The sequence below is a fragment of the Bufo gargarizans genome, chromosome 2, assembly GCF_014858855.1.
Source record: "Bufo gargarizans isolate SCDJY-AF-19 chromosome 2, ASM1485885v1, whole genome shotgun sequence".
Lineage (NCBI taxonomy): Eukaryota > Metazoa > Chordata > Amphibia > Anura > Bufonidae > Bufo > Bufo gargarizans.
The window spans coordinates 74,519,069-74,542,983 of NC_058081.1; the positions used below are offsets into that span (position 1 = coordinate 74,519,069).

Sequence of the window (23,915 nt, forward strand, 5' to 3'; positions counted from 1 at the left end):
AAAAAGTAACAGCACTCAATTAGCGCTGTGGTCTCAATTATCGTTGTGGGACCCCCCCGTCAATCTGACATTAATGAAAGGCAATCAATATCAACAACTCGGACAACCCCTTTAAATCTATGTCTAAGCAGGAGATTGGGATCTCTTTATCAGTAAGGCTACATGCACACGACCGTATGTATTTTGCGGTCCGCAAAAATAATAAAAACGGATGACGTTCCGTATGGCATCTGTTTTTTAGCGGATCCATTGTAATAATGCCTATCCTTGTCCGCAAACTAGAAAAAAAAAAAAAATAGGACAGGCACTATTTTTTTTTTTGCAGGGCAACGGAACGGACATACTGATGCGGACAGCACACGGCGTGCTGTCTGCGTTTTTTGCGGACCCATTGAAATGAATGGGTCCGCATCCTATCCACAAAAAACAAAAACAGAACGGACACGGAAACAATGTTCGTGTGCATGTAGCCTAAATCTAATAAGATATATTAAGAAATTAACCAGCTCAGTTCTGGACCCATTTTACATTCACAATAAGCTTTAGATGTGCAGATTTGCCTGAACTGGTCACAAAATATTCACATGAGGCCTTGTTCACATTTCCGTTTTTCACAGAAAATGCGGACAGCACACGTACCCATTGATTTAAATTGGTCTGTTCGGAGACATGCACTACTTTGATCCATGATGCAGACCAAGCAGCATTGAAATCTATGGGTCTGTGAAAATCACGGATGCTGTCCGTGTCGCGTCTGTTTTTCACTGAAGACTAATAGGAGACTCTTTGGAAATAAATTTTTTGGCTGAAAAACTTCAGTGAATTACGGATGACACGATGACGGCAAAAACGGACCAACCACGGATCATTCACGAATGAAACATGTACGCATTTTTTTTTTCACAGACTTGACACGGACACAGAAATGTGAAGAGGCCTTACAGAAAAAGGAAGCATCTCAGAGACTGGTCCTTTGGGAGAATTCATCTGTTGGGGATTGATCTACTTGCTGCAGGTGGCCAGCGAGATGCATATGGAAGTTCCCTGGAATATTCCCGGACATCAGGTCATCACGAAGATAGCGGTGGAAAATTCTAGAACTGGTCCTAGAACTACAACTATAGAAAGATCAGAGCTGATCTACATTACAGAAATAGAACTTTATTCTGTCCTTCTGCCCATCGCCCTGACTGATGTGTATGTGCCACATAGGAATTCTGCATTCTGACCAGCCTGGCGGAATAGCCCCTGAGCGTTTTACATTCCTAGGACCACACGGGTGTGCCCCTGATCTATACACGACGCCCTAGAGAAGCGGTAACCAAACGTCGTTCATTCCAGCACTCCACATTCCTCAATGCAGACATGGAGAATGAGAAAATTGCTGGTTATCGATGGCATCAAGTATTACCACTGTGCCCACAGCATGCCCCCGGTCTCAGATAAGCCTATCCTCTTGCACTTGCTGCTCACACACCCCTGTGAAACAGATCGCACCCGCCTGTGCATGGCTCCCCTCGTGATTTTCAATCCGTTGCTCTGCAGGGTGGTGCATCCAGATCTCAAGGGGCAGATCCTTGGGTAGAGGCCGTTCTCTCAGATGGGCATCTAACTGGCGGAAAAGGTCTTTGGGCTTTTTCTTGGCAAGAGCTTCGACCTCTACATTAGGAAAGAAGAATCAGCAACAGTCAACTGCAGGCTTCCCATCCACTGCTGTAACAGAACATGGTGTTAGGCTCTGGATGTCCGGGCATGTCAACTAGACATCACGATACTGTTCACCCGAAAAAATATGGGGGAACGGCGCGGAGAAGTGTTTACAATTGCGAGTTTTATTATAATGCTGTTATAATAAGCTCTTCATGGAAAATTCGGAGCTGAAAGGGGTTGTCTCACTTTGGTAAATAGCATTTATCACGTACCGAAAGTTAATACCAGGCACTTACTAATGTATTGTGATTGTCCATATTGCCTCCTTTGCTGGCCGGGTTCATTTTTCCATCACATTATACACTGCTCGTTTCCAAGGTTACGACCACCCTGCAATCGATCAGTGGTGGTCGTGCTAGCATACTATAGGAAAAAGTACTAGCTTATGTGCAGTGCCATGGTCCCAGATACCAGAGAGGCCAATGCTTTTCCCTATAGCGTGCAAGAATGACCACCACTGATGGATTGCTGGGTGGTTATAGCGTGCAAGAATGACCACCACTGATGGATTGCTGGGTGGTTATAGCGTGCAAGAATGACCACCACTGATGGATTGCGGGGTGGTCATAACCATGGAGACAAGTAGTGTATAATGTGATGGAAAAATGAATCCAGACACCAAAGGAGACAATATGGAGAATCACAATACATTAGTAAGTGCCTTGTATTAACTTTCTCTACATAATAAATGCCATTTGCTGGAGTGAGACAACCCCTTTAAAGGGGTTTTCCAGGCTACAGATATTGATGACCGCACCTCTGAATTGGTCATTAATATCAGATCGGTGGGGTCCGACGCCAGCCACCCCCATCGATCAATCGTTTTGGGCTGCTGCAGCACTAGGTACTAGCAGCGTACAGAGGGGAAGCAGAAGGCTCCATCCACTGTGTAATTTCCAAAGCTCTGCTCCAGTTCACTTGAATAAGAGGAGAGCTGCAGTACCCTGGTGCAGCCACTAGACGGTGTACGGAGCTCTCTGCCACCAGCTTTGTACACCGTATAGCACAAAACAGCAGATCGATGGGGGCGTCACATTCCCCACAATCTTAAATGAATGACCTAGTCATCAATACCTGTAGCCCAGACAAACCCTTTAAATTTAACTTACTATATATACAATTTACTGAGTTAAATCATTAACAGTAGTCTCTAGAAAAAGTTATCAGGCACCCAGGACCTTTTTGAGTGGCAACAGAGGTAGCCAGGAGCCACGCACTATTGTGTCACTATAGGGGTTTCATGTGACAACTGTTTTCTAAAGGAAGATTACGTGCAGGCACAGTGAGGATGCATGCACTCTGCGGATCCTGGCCAGGTATATGTGCTGGGAAACGTCAAACATATGCTCCTTCCCATTGAAATCATTTTTTTAATGGAGTCTGTCAACACCTTTATGCTGCCCTCTCTGAGGGGAGCTTGGGGTCCTGACTGGCCGTTTCATTCCATCGCTTCCTCTTATATCTACCTACATCAGGTTTTAAGAAATGCCCCTTTTAAGAGCGACAGCGCCGGAATCTCCCCATGAGGGAGTAGCCCTGATAATCATGAGCTGTGTCCATAGCTCCGGACACCTGAAAATGACCGACATTGCTCTCCCTATTAGGGCCTGACTACACAACAACGTTTGTTGCGCAACATTTTTTTGTAATGACCGTCAATGGTGTTACGCTGTGACATGCTGCGACAGTTGGAATTTTGTGCGATTATCGCGTCCCTGTATGTCAAAGTGCGACACCATTGACTATTATTACAAAACGATGTTGCATAACATCGTCGCGGTGCAGTTGCATCCTTCTTGTTGTGGGACATTGTCGTTGTGTCAATTATCAGCAGGCAAGTGGAGCTATTGACGCGGCTCAGGAATGTTTCCCCATGGCGAGATTCCAGCCCTTTTAAAAAGGTACAAAAAAAAAAAAAAAAAAAAAAAAAAAACTACTTTATGCAGACATAAAGCAGCATAAAGGTGGTGACAGGTTCCCTTCAAAGGTCTCCGACTGTTCTCGGCATTATAATTAAAGCAGCATGGCGGCGGAGGGAACGTGTAGTGCATCAAGGACAATCGGGGCTGTTCATTATTATAAATCTGCAACTGGAAGCAATTATAGCATCTGCCCTCTAAGGCTGAGTTCACACGAGCGTGACAGATTTGGTCCGGATGCGTTCAGGTGCGTTCAGTTAAACTCGCACCATTTTGCAAGCAAGTTCAGTCAGTTTTGGCTGCAATTGCGTTTAGTTGTTCAGTTTTTTCCGCGCGGGTGCAATGCGTTTTGATGCGTTTTTCACGCGCGTGATAAAAAACTGAATGTTTACAAACAACATCTCCTAGCAACCATCAGTGAAAAACGCATTGCATCCGCACTTGCTTGCAGATGCAATGCGTTATTAACGCAGCCCCATTCACTTCTATGGAGCCAGGGCTGCGTTAAAAACGCAGAATATAGAACATGCTGCGATTTTAAAGCATTGCAGAAGTGATGCATGAAAAAAAATGCTCATGTGCACAGCCCCATTGAAATGAATGGGTCAGGATTCAGTGCAGGTGCAATGCGTTCACCTACTGCATTGCACCCGCGCGGAAATCTCGCTCGTGTGAACTCAGCCTAAGACTTCTACATTTACAATGAGAAAGATGGATTTGTGTGGCTGGAGATGCACCTGAACCTCATGTGTCAAGTCTACAGAAAACATATGACAAGAAATGCCAAGATAATCAGAAAGACATGAATATACAGAGGGCGATACATAAATGAAGCGGGTGACGTCCAGACCCACCTTTCAGGATGAAGCCAGAATCGCTGATGGTTTTGTTCTGTGTCTTCCACACGTGGTAGAGGTGGTAGTAAATGGCCACGTAGAGGTCGTTGAGCACAGCAAACACCTGCCGTCTGCGGTTACATTCCCTATAGAATGTAAAAGGCTAATAACTACGTGGATACCGTCAGCAAGGCCCTTCCAATGTACGTCATGGACGGGTGTCAGTTGTCACACCATAAGGCCTCATGCACACGACAGTTTTTTTTCACGGTCCACAAAAACGGGGTCCGTGATCCGTGACCGTTTTTTCGTCCGTGGGTCTTCCTTGATTTTTGGAGGATCCATGGACATGAAAAAAAAGTCGTTTTGGTGTCCGCCTGGCCGTGCGGAGCCAAACGGATCCGTCCTGAATTACAATGCAAGTCAATGGGGACGGATCCGTTTGATGTTGACACAATATGGTGCCATTTCAAACTGATCCGTCCTCATTGACTTTCAATGTAAAGTCTGGAGTTCTTTTATACCATCGGATTGGAGTTTTCTCCAATCCGATGGTATATTTTAACTTGAAGCGTCCCCATCACCATGGGAACGCCTCCATGTTAGAATATACTGTCGGATATGAGCTACTTCGTGAACCTCAGATCCGACAGTATATTCTAACACAGAGGCGTTCCCATGGTGATGGGGACGCTTCAGGTTAGAATACACTACAAACTTTGTACAAGACTGCCCCCTGCTGCCTGGCAGCACCCGATCTCTTACAGGGGGATATGATAGCACAATTAACCCATTCAGGTGCGGCACCTAAAGGGGTTAATTGTACTATCATATTCCCCTGTAAGCGATCAGGGCTGCCAGGCAGCAGGGGGCAGCCCCCCCCCCCAGTTTGAATATCGTTGGTGGCACAGTGTGCACCCACCATCGCCCCCCCCCCCCTCCCTCCCTCTATTGTAATAAATCGTTGGTGGCACAGTGTGCGCCCACCATCGCCCCCCCTCCCTCCCTCTATTGTAATAAATCGTTGGTGGCACAGTGTGCGCCCACCATCGCCCCCCCCTCCCTCCCTCTATTGTATTAAATCGTTGGTGGCACAGTGTGCCAACCACTATCGCCCCCCCCCCCTCCCTCTATAGCAGTAACATTGGTGGCAGTGTGCGGTCTCCCATTCCCCCCCCCCCATCATTGGTGGCAGCGGAGTTCCGATCGGAGTCCCAGTTTAATCGCTGGGGCTCCGATCGGTAACCATGGCAACCAGGAAGCTACTGCATCCCTGGTTGCCATGGTTACTTAGCAATAGTACAACAGTAGAAGATTCATACTTACCTGCTTGCTGCTGCGATGTCTGTGTCCAGCCGGGAGCTCCTCCTACTGGTAAGTAAAAGGTCTGTGCGGCGCATTGCTAAAGAACTGTCACTTACCAGTAGGAGGAGCTCCCGGCCGGTCACAGACATCGCAGCAGCAAGCAGGTAAGTATGAATCTTCTACTGTTGTACTATTGCTAAGTAACCATGGCAACCAGGGCTGCAGTAGCTTCCTGGTTGCCATGGTTACCGATCGGAGCCCCAGCGATTAAACTGGGACTCCGATCGGAACTCCGCTGCCACCAATGATTGGGGGGGGGGGGGGGAGAGAATGGGAGACCGCACACTGCCACCAATGTTACTGCTATAGAGGGAGGGGGGGGGCGATGGTGGGCGCACACGGTGCCACCAACGATATTCAAACTGGGGAGGGGGGGGTCTGCCCCCTGCTGCCTGGCAGCCCTGATCTCTTACAGGGGAATATGATAGTACAATTAACCCCTTTAGGTGCCGCACCTGAAGGGGTTAATTGTGCTATCATATCCCCCTGTAAGAGATCGGGTGCTGCCAGGCAGCAGGGGGCAGTCTTGTACAAAGTTTGCAGTGTATTCTAACTAGAAGCGTCCCCATCACCATGGGAACGCTTCTGTGTTAGAATATACTGTCGGAAATGAGTTTTCACGAAGTGAAAACTTAGATCAGAAAAAGCTTTTATGCAGACGGATCTTCGGATCCGTCTGTATGAAAGCAACCTACGGCCACGGATCACGGACACGGATGCCAATCTTGTGTGCATCCGTGTTCTTTCACGGACCCATTGACTTGAATGGGTCCGTGAACCGTTGTCCGTCAAAAAAATAGGACAGGTCATATTTTTTTGACGGACAGGATACACGGATCACGGCCTCGGCTGCAAAACGGTGCATTTTCCGATTTTTCCACGGACCCATTGAAAGTCAATGGGTCCGCGAAAAAAAACGGAAAACGGCACAACGGCCACGGATGCACACAACGGTCGTGTGCATGAGGCCTAACACACATTTTCGCCACAATGATCCTGTGGATGTTGGTAGTGCACCCATGAGATCAGAAGCAGGTGAAGGTCTGTGGTACCATCACTTAATATGGCAGATGAACTCGGGTTGAGTCTGTTCCTGAGAAGGGGGTCTACTGCATTCTTAGAGGTCTACTCATTCTCAGAGTGACTGTCAAGACATCACCATTCAATAACCACCACCGACAGTTTATGAACATCTTACCCCCGAGAAAATGATCAAAGTATAGCAAGCCATAAAAAAAAAAAAAAAAAAAAAAAAAAAGTAGCAGAGCTGAAATTCAATCAAACTCCTTTGTGTTAGGCCTCTTGCACACAAACAATTCAAACCCCCCTCCCCCGTTTATGTTCCGTTTTTTGCGTTCCGTATACGGAACCATTTATTTCAATGGATCCGCAAAAAAACGGAAGGTACTCCGTATGCCTTCCGTTTAAAGATGGAACATGTCCTATTATTGTCCGCATAACGGACAAGGATAGTACTGTTCTATCAGGGGCCAGCTGTTCCGTTCCGCAAAAAAACAGAATGCACACGGATGTCATCTGTGTTTTTTGCGGACCGCAAAATACTGAAAAAGCCATACAGTCGTGTGCAAGAGGCCTTAAGTTAATACAATGTGGATACATGCAACCACAGATAACACAGCGATCCCCATGAGCAACAGCAAAAAAAAAAAAAACCTCAGCTCTGCTATGTACAATATACACGGTGTCACTCACCTGCTCACTCTCTCCTCTCTCAGCACCTGGATACAGATTCTTGTGACATTTAGGGACATAAGACAGAATGGGAAATTCTGGAAGAGAACATACAGCATTAGATTCACAAATGAGGGTTATAGTCCAACTGATGCTACACATACACTGTAAGTACTAGAGACCTGTCTGTGGTGCTGCGACAGGCGGAAAATGCCATGAGCCAAAGGCAGTATTTTGGGATCCATCACCATGTGCAACAGGTGCATGAGACCAAGAACGCCGGCAGCTCTCAGGTCGGTGCCAGGATCCAGACCTGCAGGGCAAGAGAATGGGCATGTCATAAATAGACTGGCATAGTAGATGAAATCGGTCTAATGATGTGGATGGAGGGAGATATGAGACTCGGAGGTCTCCACCGCCTTTCTATTCAGCTGGTAGTTTGTTTCCTGAACCATCACTACTCAGCCATGCTCACTATTTTCCTGGTGCTATTTTTTAATAATACAGCCAATTAATTCAGCCATGGCATCATCAAGCCTTCCTCTATGACAGGGATAGGCAACCTGAAGCTCTCCAGCTGTTGCAAAACTACAATTCCCAGCATGCCTAGACTGACAACAACCATTAGTCTACAGCAGGGCATGGTGAGAGTTGTAGTTTTACAACAGCTGGAGAGCCTGAGGTTGGCCATCCCTGCTCTATGATGTTCATTTGCCAAAAAATGGCAGCTTCCCCTCTTGGGGGTCACCGAAACATTATCACCAGAGGCTCCCTTAGCATTTATCCCAGGAACCAGTCAAACCATCAACTCACCTTGGAATCCCAGTTGCTCCCAGTGTGATCCATACAGTGGGCAGTCGAACCTGGCACCAGTCAGCTTTTTGTATATGGTCTGTAGCACTCGAACATGAACTTGCTGACTATTATCGAGAGGACCTATGTACATAAACAGGATACTGTATATAGCACCACAGCGCAAGCGATAGTCTGCCATTCAATAGATCTTCCACGGAGAGAGAATTTCTGTTCACTGAGCAAACCAATTACTCATGTAATGTGTTTTCGGACAGTAATATTTAGGAATTCTTCTATACTGTACACTTGTTACTCCGATCACTATGTGTCTGACATTTGAAAGGCTTGATGATCAGCTGTAAACAGGGGGAGTGGGAGCCAGCCATACATTTTCCTTGAGGCATAAACTAGTTATACGTGGGGGCAATTCCAGAGCCGATTGGCAAGGCTGAGTTCACATCAGCGTTCAGCCTTTCCGTTCAGGAGAACGGAATGGACGGATTCGGCACATAACTGAGCAGAACGGAACCCAAGGACCCAATAAACTATAATGGGGTCCGTTAGGTTTCCGCTCAGAGGGAGATTTTTGAAGCAGAGACAAAAGTCCTGCGCGCACAACTTTTGTCTCCGCTTCAAAGCGGAAACCTAACGGACCCTGAAGGCTCCGTTATGTTCCGCACCCGTCCTTTCTGTTCTTCTGCGCCTATAACGGAACCTGATGTGAGCTCAGCCTAAGGTGTGTATAGGGGGACTGGGAGGGAGAGCTGCGAGTCAAACAAGCAGTAAAGCCAAGTATTGGCCCATGTAAAGGTGCTGCCGAAGAACGAGCAAAGTTCGGTCTTCTGGTGAAGGCGCTGTTGACGTGCTGATTTGGTATATTGGATTGTGCTGTGTATGGGGTTATATGCACACAACGCTTATTATGCGTGGATATTCATCTGGAAAATCTGCTTCGTAACACAGTACCAGCTAGGGAGATTTATAAAATCTCATGCACAATTACGCTCAGAAATTGATCTGCTCAGTGGATTTTGAAACCCACATCATGTCAGTTGCTGGTGCGGATTTTCAGAGCAGATTTCAAGTTACACATGCAGATTTTGAATGAGGCAGTGAAATCAGAATGCAAATTTGTGCGAAAAATTTGACATAAATGACACTGCGGTGTATATGTACCCTAAACAAGTATGTTCTGTCTGGTATCAATGAATGCATGGAGAAAAGTGACTGCACGATAATGGCCTGCCGAATCAGCCAGTGTAAATGGGCCTTTGGGCCGACGACCATCTAGTGTATGGCCACCTTTAGCAGTTCTAAGTCCGCAGTATTTAATGAGCCTAGTGGTGCCCCCACCTTGATGACGGCAGCCGCTGTACTAGAGTAGAGAGTAGGGCGGCAATCACTCTGGGGTTGGCGGGGAGGTCATCAGTAGAGTTGAGCGAAGCTCACTTCGGATACTTATTTCAAAGTAGCTTCGTTCAAAACTTTGGAAAAACACAGTCCGGAGATCTGTATTAGAATGTATGGGCTCCGATGAGCCGAAGTAAGTTACTCGTGTGACTTCGTTGAATAACTTCGGTAGTGGAAAACCACTTTAAAACTTGAAACCGAACTCTGCTTTGGTTCTGAGGTACTAGTCGGAACTGAAGCAGAGTTCGGTTTTTAAGTTTTAAAGTGGTTTTCCACTTTAAAAATCAACTACCAAAGTTATTCAACGAAGTCTCACGCGACTTCGTAAATAACTTACTTTGGCTCATCAGAGCCCGTACATTTTAATACTGTACGGAGATGGATCTCCGTACCGTACAGTATTATTCCGAAGTTTTGAACTTTGCATTAAGTATCCGAATATAGTGCACCTGTACTTATATGTGTCCTAATATTAGGCGACACTTTAAATTGACACCAGTTCATAGATAACCGACTGCCAAAAATAGAAAGACATTACTTTACCTGGGAGATACCTCTTTACATATTATTTTTCCATGGAGCAATTTCAATAAGTCTCCATCCCTTTAAGGAGATTCGGCACCCTGCCTAAGCGGACTCCAATAATCCCACCCAACTCCTGCTGCTTTGACCACTGTCAGAATCAGATGCCCCATACTAACAGGAGAGAATTACTAATAATTTCCACATTGTCATTCATCCCCAGACAAGCACCAGGGAACCCCGTCTATAATGTGCTGCCATAAACCGCCATTAAATACTATATACTTACACTGAGCTATGGTCAGCACCAAGTCCCTCTCTGCATGCAGATCTCTAAGGAGCCGAGGGGGTCCAAACAACAGATGACCGACTGCCGACAGCCCCGAGCGCCGTACAGTGGGCTGGATCTTCTTCTACAAATAGAAAGCATGACTTGGGGTCCATTCACATGTCCGTAGTGTATTGCGGATCCGCACCCCCATAGAACTGCCTATTCTTGTACACAATTGCGGACAAGAATAGGACATGTTCTATTTTTTTCCGGAGCCGCGGACCGGAAGTTCGGGGCCGCGCTCTGGAAATGCGGACAGCACACTGTGTGCTGTCCACATCCATTCCTGCCCCATAGAGAATGAATGTTTCAGCACCCGTTCCGGATAATTGCGGAACGGGTGCGGACACATTCTACGGATGTGTGAATGGACCCTTACGCCAAGGGGAAGGAAGAATCAGGTTCAGAGGATAAATGGAGGCGGATTTCCCCTTTAAAGGGAATCTGTCACCTGCTTTTACCATTTTAAGCTGGCACCATCGCTATGTTGACTAAAGTACCTTATTTCCAGGAGTCTTCTTTTTACTTTATTTCATTTTGTAGTTTTAATATAAAAGCAATTTTTATGTTATGCTAATTAGGGTCCAAGGTGCCCAGATAGGCGTTTTTTTCACTCTCCGGTGCCCAGTGACGCCCCCCTGCAGTGCCCAAGAACGCCTCCTGATCATCAAATAACCTCCCACAGCCTGGCAAACGGTTCCGCCCCCTCCCCACGTCATAGTCTACCTTATAGAAATGCCCCGTCCTCCTTCCTGTCTGCGGCCAGAAAACTTGCGCAGGCGCAGTACCGCCTGCGCGATCATCAACCTCCTGAGGGCAACAGACTCAAAAGTCTCACTGGGCATGCGCCGAGCCCAGTGATGTGACATAAGCGCTGTTGCCCTCAGGACGTTGATGATCGCGCAGGCCGAAGGCGGTACTGCGCCTGCGCAAGTTTTCTGGCCGCAGACAGGAAGGACGGGGCATTTCTAGAAGGTAGACTATGACGTGCGGAGGGGGCGGGACCGTTTGCCGGGCTGTGGGAGGTTATTTGATGATCAGGAGGCGTTCTTGGGCACTGCAGGGGGGCGTCACTGGGCACCGGAGAGTGAAAAAAAACGCCCCCCTCTGGGCACCTTGGACCTTAATTAGCATAACAAAAATCGCTTTTAGATTAAAACTACAAAACGAAATAAAGTAAAAAGAAGAGCCCTGGAAATAAGGTACTTTAGTCAACATAGCGATGGTGCCAGCTTAAAATGGTAAAAGCAGGTGACAGATTCCCTTTAAAGGGGTTGTCCCATTGCCTATCCACATGATAAAGGATAAGTGTCTGACTGGCGGGGGTCCAGCAGCTGGGCCCCCACCAATTCCGATAACGGAGGCCCTGTGTTGCCCTGTTTGAATGGAGCGGTGTTCATGCATGTCACCTCTAAGGGACTGCCGAAGACAGCAGAGTCCAAGCGCTTTGCTATCTCCAGCAGTCCCACAGAGTTGAATGAAACGGCAGTGCAGATGCGTGACTGCAACCCCATTCAAATGGAGGAACATGGGCTCCCGATCCTGCGATAGGTGGGGGGGCCCAGCACCCACCGATCAGACACTTACCCCCTGTGATGGGACAACCTCTAACATTTCTATGTTGTGTGATCTGCACGCCTTAGCCAGCTCCATACCATGTATTCTGACAGGTCGGCTGTCTGGAAGTATTGCAGTGCTTCATTGACGGATATCAAAGGCGTCTGTCCAGGAAGGACCCCCAGAAGCCCTGTATACAGACACAGGAAGAAGTTAATGTCTCAAGGACCACCAATAGAGCAGAAAATAAGGAGACTCATAAAAATCTGCAAGGAAGAATGGGGAGTGTCGAGTAAGTGCAGCGCTACTCCCAGTAATGCTGGCGGGAATACAATATTTCTCAGCTACACATACAGCGCCTGTCACACCAACCACAGCATAGCTGCATACAACACCCTCACGTCAATGGAGCTCAGCTGCATTACCACAAGCAACCTATGGACAGCAGTGGCGCTCTTTTAGTAAGAAACCAGCCATACTTTTCTTACCCTGAACTATCCCTTTAATACATTTGGTGCATTTTTGTCTCTCTTAGAGAATGACATCTACTCTTGCTATGAACGGTGGATTTGCATCTCTATTTGCGCCATTTTCAGGCTAATAGAAAGACGGAGACCACGAACACTTACTAAATCTGGACCACTTTTCAAAATTGCAAGTGTCGAGAAAAGTTGCACATTTCAGCATAGACATGGTGTGCGCAATAGGGAAAAAAACAGCCGCAAATCAATTTTGTTTTCAATCTTTAACAATTTTCAAGATCTCTGTTTGCTCTCAGTGAATAAAAACACTTTTGTTGTACATTGTGACTGGAACAGGAAGCTGATCACATCACCATGACACAGATGCATGGAGTCTTAGTTGTATTGGAGCTCTCCCTTGTCAGGTTTTAATATACTGCGATAAATCGTCATGGTGATAAATCCAGGAGACCCCTTTAATGTCTCCTATACAAACACATTTAACTCATACCTGCAGCCCCAAGTCTCAGCTAAATCTGTACTGACATTCACAATTCAGTTCCACATATACCATCTGTCTCGCCCACACAGAACCCTGTTCAGTTCAGTGGAATTGTCTATATTTTGCTTCATACATATCTGGACACCAGCTATCCCCTCAGACTCCCCCCTTAACATGCATATTTGGGTACTGGTTTCCCCAACTCAACAGACATTACATGGTCGGTGTGTAACAATGAAATGAGGTGGACCCCACCCTCCAACCCAGTAACACATGTCTACGGCCAGGTCATACATACCAGATTTTTTGCAGTACAACTCTAAGAGAGAAACCAGAGATACAATTAGACTTTACAAAAAAAAAAGGGTAGGAAATATGACATATGCCAAAATGCAAGTGAATAGTGCACTTGAAGGGGTTTTCCCACGAAAAAATATTGTACAGTTTTGAAACCAGCACCTGGATCTGAATACTTTTGTAATTGCATGTAATAAAAATTTTTGCTTAGCCAATGAGTTGTTCAATAAAATCTATCTGTATAGCGCCACCTGCTGTTTGTTTGTTTCTCTCATTTCTTTGACCTGCTGACTGAGATGGCCGCACATGCTCAGTTTCATCCTTCAACTACTTCTTGAATTGTGATAGGGAGAGCATGGACACGCCCCTTGAGCTGTCAGCTTGATATAAATCTAGCAGAGCAATGTAGGAGATCTCTGGATCCATGTGAGGTACAAGGCTGGTTCTAGCTGTGTTAGAAAGAGCTTGTCATGGACTATATGATGTCTGATTTTCATTCTTTACATTAGTCATGGGATAGCCCCTTTAAAGGGGTTGTCCAGGATTTTATTATTGATGGCGTATCCTAAAGATAGACCAACAACATTTGACCTGCGGAGGTGCGACAACCTGCATCCTCACCAATCAGCTGTCCCGCAGTTGCACGCCACCAGAACTACAAGGCTCCAGGAGCAACTGCAGCCCAGAGGGTGTCGGACTTCTGCCGATCAGATATTGATGGCCTATCCTGAAGATAAGCCATCAATAGTAAAATAAAATCCTGGCCACTAGTCTAAATACTGCTGTCCATTTTGAAAACAGGGGTGTAAGCTTCAGGTGGCTAAGCCGCCAAGGCCACCGGGTCCCGCTGCAGCAGTGAAATGCTTTGTGCACGGTGACAGATTTTGCGGCGATTTTTAAGTAAATCCAAACACAGCAAAAAAGATGAAACGGCTCTCACCTGCTCTGCATCTGCTATGAGCACGGAACAACCGCACTTGGATGCGGGTAAGTGGAAATCCAGCTCAATACGCAGACTGTGCAATGGTACTTTATTTCAGCGGTTAAAAATCAAACATCCAGTTAAACAAAATCCTCGTCTACCGGTTTTGGGCTGTTGTGATGTCTGCCCTTACTCATGACATGGATGTTTGATTTTAACCGCTGAAATAAAGTACCGTTGCACCGTCTGCGTATTGAGCTGGATTACCTTTTTTTCTACTGGATTTTTAAGTAATACACATCTGCATCCACACACAAATATGAGTTAGCTGTGGATTTATACTGCAAATTAGGGCTCATTCAGACGGCCGTACACTGTCTGCAAAAATGCGGATCCGTTTTTTTGCTGATCCATGGACTTCAATAGGGCCATGTCGTGATTTTCAAGTATAGGACAGGTTTTTTTTTTGCCGAGCCGTGCAATGGAAGAAAAGGGCCACATAGAAGTGAATGGGACAGCATCTAAATCAGCAAAAAAACACATCCGCATTTTTGCGGAGAGCATTCGGCCGTCTAAATTAGCCCTTATCCTGAAAATCCACAGCAAGCTTGCCTGGTTCAGATCCTGACTGTCTGAACATAGTTCTGTCCCTTCACGGTTTGCTCAAGGTGAACAATACACTTCATGTCCACAACATCACAGGGAATAACAAAATGCTTGCATGCCCCCCATGCAGTAGAGCAATCGGCTAAAATGAAGCAGAGCGCCCTCTGTATTACCAGCATTATACGCAGAGTGCCTGCAGGGGGCGGGCTGAGCAGGAAGTCTGTGAGGTGCAACTTCAGCCAATAGCTGAAGAGCAGGAAGTGATGTCACAGAAGGGGGGGGGGCAATCTGGCAAATTCTCCTGTATAGTCCAGTAGCATGCGGGCATTTTGGAGTTTCCTATGCTGTTAAAGAGGACCTTTCACTAGTATACAAACTAAAAACTAACTATACCTGTGGGCAGAGCGGCGCCCAGGGGTCCCCCTGCACTTACTAGTATGCCTGGGCGCCGCTCCGTTGTCTCAGCTCCACCTGTTGTACTGGACTGATTTTTTGTAGGAGGCGTGTCCCTTGCTGCAGCAATGGCCAATCGCAGCGCACAACTCATAGCCTGGCTATGAGCTGTGCGCTGCGATTGGCCAGCAATGCAGCAAGGGACACGCCTCCTACAAAACAAAATCAGTCCAGTACAACAGACGGAGCTGAGACACCGGAGCGGCGCCCAGGCATACTAGTAAGTGTAGGGGGACCCCTGGGCACCGCTCTGCCCACAGATAGAGTTAGTTTTTAGTTTGTATACTAGTGAAAGGTCCTCTTTAAGGACCTATAGTTATAGGGCTAATTTGCATGTGGGACCAGAATGAATTAACCCCTTAGTGACCACTAATACGCCTTTTTACATAGGGGGTTTTAGCCAAACAGCTGGCTTTAATCAATCATTACATGTACCCAAAATGGTGCATTAAAAACTAGAACTTCTCCTGCAAAAAATAAGACCTCATACAAGTACATTGATGAAAAAACAAAAAAAGTTATAGCTCTTGGAATACGATTTGAAAAAAAATGTGCGTGGTCACTAAGGGGTTATAGGCCCTGGTACATTACATGATCATTTATAAATTGTAAAAACATTATCCCAGAATTTCCCTTCAAGCCAGGTGACAGCAGGCTTCCTTTCAGCTTTTGTGTGTGCACAGTATTTAGCACCATACTGTCTGGTTTTCAGAGGTTCATTATTGGGCTACACCAGTGGTGGCGAACCTATGGCACTCAGATCCCTCTCTGTGGGCACCCGCACCCTGGAAAAGTCTATAGTGTACCAATATGCCTTAGACTGTTCCTGCCATTCATCAGCGCAGGGCGCACTATGAACAGCACAGGCAGCGCAGTAAATGATGAAGTACATGGAAGATATGCTATACAAGACTGTAGTGTTCAGGTCACATTGCCGTGTTGGCACTTTGTGATAAATAAGTGGGTTTTGGGATGCAGTTTGGGCACTTGGCCTCTAAACGGTTCACCATCACTGGGCTATAGGGTCATTTTTAGTAACACACAAACCACTTCCATCCTACCCAGTCCCAGGCCTTTACATGTACTGAGAATTGGTATCTGGCACATTATGGCCAGTACAGGTCTACTACTGCAGAAGACACAGTCCTTCATTAGCAGATCTCTGTAGCTCTCCCTCACATTCGGTAACAAATGCACTCCCTGGCCAACCCCATGATGGCACACTGACCTGTCTGTATATTTTCCAAGGCGTCCCATTCCTGCTCTGCTCTGAGCAAGTCTTCACTTTCTGCAAACAGAATAAATGCATTAAAAGTGATAGTGTGAGACTGTAATGGAGGAGGATCTAGGAGTACGTGTAGGATCACAGATCAACAGCAAAAATGCCGGTTAGCTGCTTCTAAAGCCAGGAAAATAAGTTAAAGGGAACCTGTCATCGGGATTCTGCGTATAGAGCTGAGGACATGGGTTGCTAGATGGCCACTAGCACATCCGCAATACCCAGTCCCCATAGCTCTGTGTGCTTTTATTGTGTAAAAAAAACTGATTTGATACATATGCAAATTAACCTGAGATGAGTCAGAGCTTGAAAATATGACTTCTCTGGTCACACAAGTAAGATGTGACTCTTATGTTAATTTGCATATGTATCAAATCGTTTTTTTACACAATAAAAGCACACAGAGCTATGGGGACTGGGTATTGCGGATGTGCTAGCGGCCATCTAGCAACCCATATCCTCAGCTCTATACCCAAAAGCCCGGTGACAGGTTCCCTTTAATGTAGAGTGAAGGAAGATTCAACCTTGCTGCTTTATAAAGGAAATTAGTGAGAAGCTTGGTGTATTGTCACAGCAGCGTATGGGATTATACTTCCAGCCCATTAAGAAAAAAAACAACACTGGAATGATGGGAGGACAGGAAGGGCGGCAACGTACCAGGTTCCTTCTCAGGTTCCTCACTCTTGCTCACCAGACTTTGTAAAACACTGTTCTGTTTCACAGCAGAAATCTAAAAGATGGAAACTGTGAATTAGAGTTCAGATATTGATAGATAACCATATTTATTATAAAGAGCAGAGACATGGTTTAGGGGTCCAGGGCCTCCATGCAATGTAATGTCTTTTACATGGTTCAAATCCTGACCTTGAGACCTCTATCCAGATTAGCAAAACCCTAATGGGAACTGTTCTGGACATGGACAGTACATATGCAGACTAGAAGCCCTAATGGGACCTGTCCTGGACATGGACAGTACATATCTAGACTAGAAGCCCTAATGGGACCTGTCCTGGACACGGACAGTACATATCTAGACTAGAAGCCCTAATGGGACCTGTCCTGGACATGGACAGTACATATCTAGACTAGAAGCCCTAATGGGACCTGTCCTGGACACGGACAGTACATATCTAGACTAGAAGCCCTAATGGGACCTGTCCTGGACATGGACAGTACATATCTAGACTAGAAGCCCTAATGGGACCTGTCCTGGACATGGACAGTACATATCTAGACTAGAAGCCCTAATGGGACCTGTCCTGGACACGGACAGTACATATCTAGACTAGAAGCCCTAATGGGACCTGTCCTGGACATGGACAGTACATATCTAGACTAGAAGCCCTAATGGGACCTGTCCTGGACATGGACAGTACATATCTAGACTAGAAGCCCTAATGGGACCTGTCCTGGACATGGACAGTACATATCTAGACTAGAAGCCCTAATGGGAACTGTTCTGGACATACAGTACATATCATAGACTAGAAGCCCTAATGGGAACTGTTCTGGACATACAGTACATATCTAGACTAGAAGCCCTAATGGGAACTGTTTTGGACATGGAGAGTACATATCTAAACTAGAAGCCCTTAAGGAACTACTTTGGACGTGGACAGGACATTTTTAGACTAATAGCCTTAATGTGAACTGATCTGGACATGGACATGACATATCCGAGCTGAAGGCCTTAATAGGAACAGCTCTGGGCAGAATCCCATAGCCGGCTCCCGACCTCTATGAGCGGTAGCTGCGATCTGCGGCAGTTAACCCCTCAGGTGCGGCACCTGAGGGGTTAACTACCGCAGATCGCAGCTACTGGTCACAGAGGTCGGGAGTCGGCTATGTGATTCTGCAGCCAGCTCCCGCCTCCTGTATATGAATTAATGGGAGTTATCTTCATTGGTGGCGCAGTGGCCACAGCCCCTCCCCTCATTGGCGGCAGCAGCAGCACAGGGGGAGGGAGACACTGCTTCCTTCTCCCCTGTGCTGCTGAGGGAACACGGAGAGCGCTGTCAGCAGCGCGATCCTTGTTCCCGATTCGTTATCGGTATATTGGCAAAATAGATGCCGATAACGTTCAAAATCCTGAATATCGCCCGATAACATCGGTAAAACCGATAATCAGTCGATCCCTAGTTACAATCTGTTGGTACCTTGGAGGAAATTTCCCTGAACGCAGTTTCCAGATTTAGGGCACTCTGTGGTCCCATAAGGAGTAGGAGAAAGTTGTGAGTCACATACAAAGAGGCAGTGCACACACCCGCAGGCCTCTGTCAGGGAATATACTACAGAGAGCTGGCACTACGGCAGGTTCCTACAGACACCCAACCTCCAAACAAATGCAGTCTTGGTTGTCGCACTTACTGGCATGGATTTAATGGCTGGCATGAAGTTGTCACGAGTTTGGTGAACATCAGGGCGCACAGCCCAACCATTTATTACCTGGAAGGAGAGAGATCATTTAGAAGAACGTAAGACATCACGATGTAGAGACCACCGGCGCCAAGTAAGGTTTCCACTTTGAAATTAGGGTACTGAGCAGAAAAAAAGGCCAGAGGTCAGACCACCCAACCAGCTTGTGGCTGGAAGATGGGCTGTGGTGTTACTATACGGCGACTTAAAGGGGTTGTCCCACCTTGGACATTGGGGCATATCTCTGGGACCTATCCTTAAAACAGAGCCTGCAAAGTGACAGAGGGTGAACCTCGCCTGCGCTGCTGCTCTCCATTCATTTCTATGGGAGTGGCAGTGTTCCGCTATTTCCTCCGAGCGGTGGCTGCGCTTCCTTTTCATTTCATTTGGGACTTCCAAAAATAGACGAACGCGCCACAGGCACTGGGGGCATATCCTAGCGTTATACCCCGGATGTCCAAGATGAGAGGTTAGAGGTTGTAGAGGTTGTGCAGTCTTGCACCCCTGTGTCATACACCCCCCCCCCCCCCCCCGTTCAGGACCAGACAGCACAGGGGTGTCACTGTACCTCACTATCCATGCTTCATCCTGGTGTGCCACCAAAGTCCTCAGTGCAAATAGCGGGCTGTCCTTGCTACAGTTGTGCAATGTTCACACTCCATTCTACCGCCAACGTCTCCATCACGGGCTACACAGGGCAGTCGGTGGAAGTCGCCTAGTGGGGGGGGGGGGGAAGATGTGAGAACGGATATCACTCTGCACAATTCTGAGAGGTTTTCAGGGCGTTAAAATAGCAGTCAAGAGATGAAGCTGTGTGCTCAGCGGGGGTGAGGGGTTTTGCGGACCTCCACTGATCAGATGTGCCCGAGGATAGGCCATCAAAATAAAAGGAACGGAAAACCCCTTTAAGCACATTACTATGACTGGGCCATTATCGTATCTCATGATAAAAATCCCAAAATGTTGGATTTTTCCCACAGATCGCAAACGTTTCAGGATATGAATCAATGTAAAATAAGCATTTGCAACACGTCGGGCTTAATTTTTTTAGGGTCTATTCAGCGTCTCAAATTCTAAACTGTATGCAGCCCGCATCCTTAAAAGGGTTGTCCAAGCTAAAAAAAATATATTAAAAAAATAAAATGTCAGGAAAGGGGTTAAAATAGTCATACTTCTCCAATTTAAACCCTCCTCGCTCCAGCGCCGCTGTCTTCCTGACCGGGATTTATTTACATGGCTGCAGTGGCGATGGCCCCGATATTGCAGGTGCCTGCTGCAGCCAATCACTGTTCTCAGCAGTATACGGCCCAAGGCTGCCACTGCGGGCAATCATGTGCAGTGTATGACTGCTGCAGCCATGGAAATATACCCCAACTGAAGAACTGGTGCTGGAGCAGGGTCAGGAAGTAGGACTTGGTTGATTAATTTAACCCCTTCCCTGCCATGTAACAAGTTTTACTTTACCTCTGGCAACCCCTTCCCAGGGAACCCAAACACCTGCCGCTGGTGAAGCCTCTGGATCTTACTTTGCCAGATAAGGCCAGGGGAAAGAAAGATCAGGATGGATGGAAAGATAGATGGATAGATATGAGATTGATAGATAGATAGATAGATAGATATATGATAGATAGATAGATATGAGATTGATTGATTGATTGATAGATAGATAGATAGATATGAGATTGATTGATAGATATGAGATTGATTGATAGATAGATATGAGATAGATATATGATAGAGATTTCTAGCCTAGATAAGGCGCTATTGTTCATATAAACTTCGCATGTTTTAGTCAAAATGCTGTTCCCCCGCAGTTAGCAAGATAGCTGCAGACAGTGGCAGACCCCTGCTCGGTGCACCCCCTTCCAGCAGACATGAGAGACAATCAGTGCATTACCCCCAATACAGAGCACGTCCACCGGCTACGCACTAGAGACACCGCCGCCGCTCTCCCGTCACACACACCAGCCCTTATCTCTCATAGCTCCCTCCAATCTCTGCGGCCATCATCAACTTTCCCGAGTCCTGGCAACCGAGCGGCGCACTGCATCCTGGGAGGTGTAGTTTAACAAGTCCATTCCTCTACGCTAAAGATTCGACCGCAGACTACATTACCCAGAAGACTTCGATTCCCAGTCCTGGAACTGCAACCGTTACCCGTCTTCAGTCTTAGCGGCTGAGGTCTAAGGCGGCGGCCATTTTGTTGGAGACTAATCCTATAGTAGGTTCAACCAAACCAGGGTGGTCTATGGTAATATGTCTTCTGAGTGGAAGACAGTGATGTAATGTAAAATAAGACCTATAAGCAGGATTGTGGGCAGTAATCAGGATGGTGGCAGAGACAGAGGCAGAATCATTAGTCAAAGGCTTCTACTGGTTTTCTATATGTGTGTATGTGTGTGCGTGTGTGTGTATATATATATATATATATATATATATATATATATATACACACACACCTTGTGTGGCAGTCATAGACTTCTTGCCAGGATTTTCACATATAAACACCATATTTTCAGTTCTTAGCTGATAATACCAGTAATTGGCACACTATACTCCCAATAGAGCTGGTCCCTATAGAAACAGCATCCTGGGATGTGACATCTCCTCCCCCACATGATGTTTGAGTATTTATAACCCCTTCATGACCACATTATTTTATCCATTTCACCCTCATAATAAGAGCTTATATGTAGCTGTATTATATAACTGTTCACTCGACGCCCTGCCCTAGTCTGATAGACCAGTTGTTTAGATTTAGGGGGGTAACGTGCCGTTTCCTGGGCCCCATCCTACCAGGTCCTACTGCTGGGAGCACCCCTGAAATGAGCGGCTGGTTTGAAATGCATGCCGTCGGTCCATTCATTTCTATGGGAGCGCCTGAGATACCGCCCACCGATCTGATAGTTATTCCCTATCTTGTGAATAGGTGATCACTTATTATAACCGGAATACCTCTTTAAAGGTGAGAGCTGCTCCCAGTGACTTCAGAGGGAGCAGCGCTGTGGCGGTGTTTAGCTCTGGCACTGACTTCTGTCAAAGGAGCTACACAGACCACCTGACCAACGGGGAGCGGGATGTCAGACTCCCGCTGATCAGCTCCTGAGAATAGGCCAGCACTTAAAAAACCCTCGACAAACCCTTTAAAATAGACCTGATAGAGCTGGAAGCTTTTGTATTAGGCCTCATTCACATGTCCGTGCTCAAATCCGTGAAAAGGTGGTCAGTGATGCCTCCGTGAAGATGTCCGTGAAGGATCTGGGTTTGCTGTCCGTGTGTCATCCGTGTTTCACAGACACTGCACAGCTGAAAAATTATTTTCAAAGCATCTCTTCCTAATGATCTGCGAAACACGGATGGCATCCGTGGTTTTCATGGACCCATAGACTATAATGGGCGTGAACATGGACAAAATAGAGTATGCATCTGTGCTAAAAACACGGACCCTGGTATAAAAAAAAACCTGATGTGTGAATACACACATTAAACTGGTTGTGTGTGTTGTCCATGGAGAACATGTACGTAGAACACTGACATGTGAATGAGGATTAACACGGAGCATTGTCAGTGTCAGGGCTCATGCACACAGCTGTTTTTGTCCACATTTTTTGTGGGTCGGATGCGGACCCATTCACTTTAACTGGGCCACAAAAGACGTGGACAGCACTTTGTGTGCATCCTGCATGCGCATGTCCTATTCTTATCCTTATTACGCAAGATGTGAAACACACACAGCCGGTATCCGTGTTTTGTGGACTGCAAAAACGTCCGTGTCCACGAGCCCTAATATTCCAGCATTATAAATCAGTATAAGGACTCATGCACATGACCACAGTTTTGGTCCGCATCCAATCTGCATTTTTTCCAGATCCGTTGCGGACCCGTTCAATTCAATGGGGCCACAAAAGATGTGGACAGCACACAGTGTGCTGTCTGCATGGGCACGTCCATTCCATGGCACTGCAAAAAAAGATGGAGCATGTCCTATTCTTGGCCGTTTTGCAGACAAGAATAGGCAGTTCTTAGAGGGCAGGACGCACCATTCCGACACAACCAGTACCCGTGTTTTGCAGATCCGCAATTTGTGGACCGCAAAAACGGCAATGGCTGTGTACATGAGTCCTAATGCTATGGGATCCAGTCAGAGGAGCGAGGTCAGAACGGGAACACAGACTGACCTCGCTTGTCTATGTCTGGTCTTAGGCCTCGTCCACATTTCCGTGTCAGTGACACGTCCGTGAAGGATTCTTGGTGGGTCAGTTTTTACCATCCGCGTATCATCCGTAATATACTGACGTTGCTCAGCTGAAAATTAATTTCCAAAAGAATCTCCTATCAGTCTTCAGTGAAAAACAGATCCGTGATTTTCACAGACCCATAGACTTCTATTGGCGTGCTTGGTCGGATCAAAGTAGTGCATGTCTCAGATTTTATATTTTTTTTACTGACTCACAGTCAGTAAAAAAAAAAAAATACTGAAATGTGAACCGACACATTTAAATCAATGGGTACGTTTGCTGTCCGGTGAAAATGCGGACAGCACACGTCAATGAAAAACGGAAATGTGTACAAGGCCTTAGACTGCTGCAGGCAGTACAAATGACTGGCAATACATTTTAGACATTTTTATTCTGATGTTTTTGGGGATAGTCTACTGCGGCTCATTTACAAACATATTTACACCAGTTTTTGGTGTAAAAAAGTCGCAGGATCCTTTTTGCATCTTTTTAAACACCCATGTGATAATATTTTGTTGCACTGTTGGGGAAGGGGAGGGGGGCCAAGGCCTTTGGCAAATTTAGGCCATAAAACCTGTAAAAGAGGAGTAAAATCTACTCCAGTT

The 23,915-nt window shown here is 46.5% G+C and overlaps 1 protein-coding gene across 2 annotated transcripts; it reads right to left on the minus strand.

The window, feature by feature from the left end:
• Positions 1-389: 389 nt before the first annotated feature.
• Positions 390-21,108, minus strand: ELMOD3 (ELMO domain containing 3). Of its 2 annotated transcripts, none has more exons than XM_044283064.1 (13): positions 20,970-21,108; positions 19,641-19,787; positions 19,025-19,102; positions 17,315-17,387; positions 16,607-16,666; positions 13,399-13,419; positions 12,236-12,327; positions 10,539-10,662; positions 8,336-8,458; positions 7,705-7,835; positions 7,544-7,620; positions 4,484-4,611; positions 390-1,659 (listed from the first exon to the last, which is right to left on the minus strand). In XM_044283064.1, exons 2-13 carry the CDS (start codon positions 19,650-19,652, stop codon positions 1,439-1,441), a joined length of 1,140 nt encoding a protein of 379 aa, XP_044138999.1. In that variant the 5' UTR covers positions 19,653-19,787; positions 20,970-21,108; the 3' UTR covers positions 390-1,438. The 2 variants fall into 2 exon arrangements, with proteins under 2 accessions (XP_044138999.1, XP_044139000.1); XM_044283065.1 differs by having other exon boundaries at positions 1,589-1,713.
• Positions 21,109-23,915: the final 2,807 nt, after the last annotated feature.

Bases quoted from the DNA above. Each gene is read 5' to 3' on its own strand.
- ELMOD3 (XM_044283064.1), bottom strand. The intron at 13,420-16,606 runs GTCAGTGTGCCA...TTTCTCTCTTAG, and splicing joins CTTGGAAAATATACAGACAG to AGTTGTACTGCAAAAAATCT. The intron at 4,612-7,543 runs GTGAGTGACACC...TACATTCTATAG, and splicing joins AGAGAGGAGAGAGTGAGCAG to GGAATGTAACCGCAGACGGC.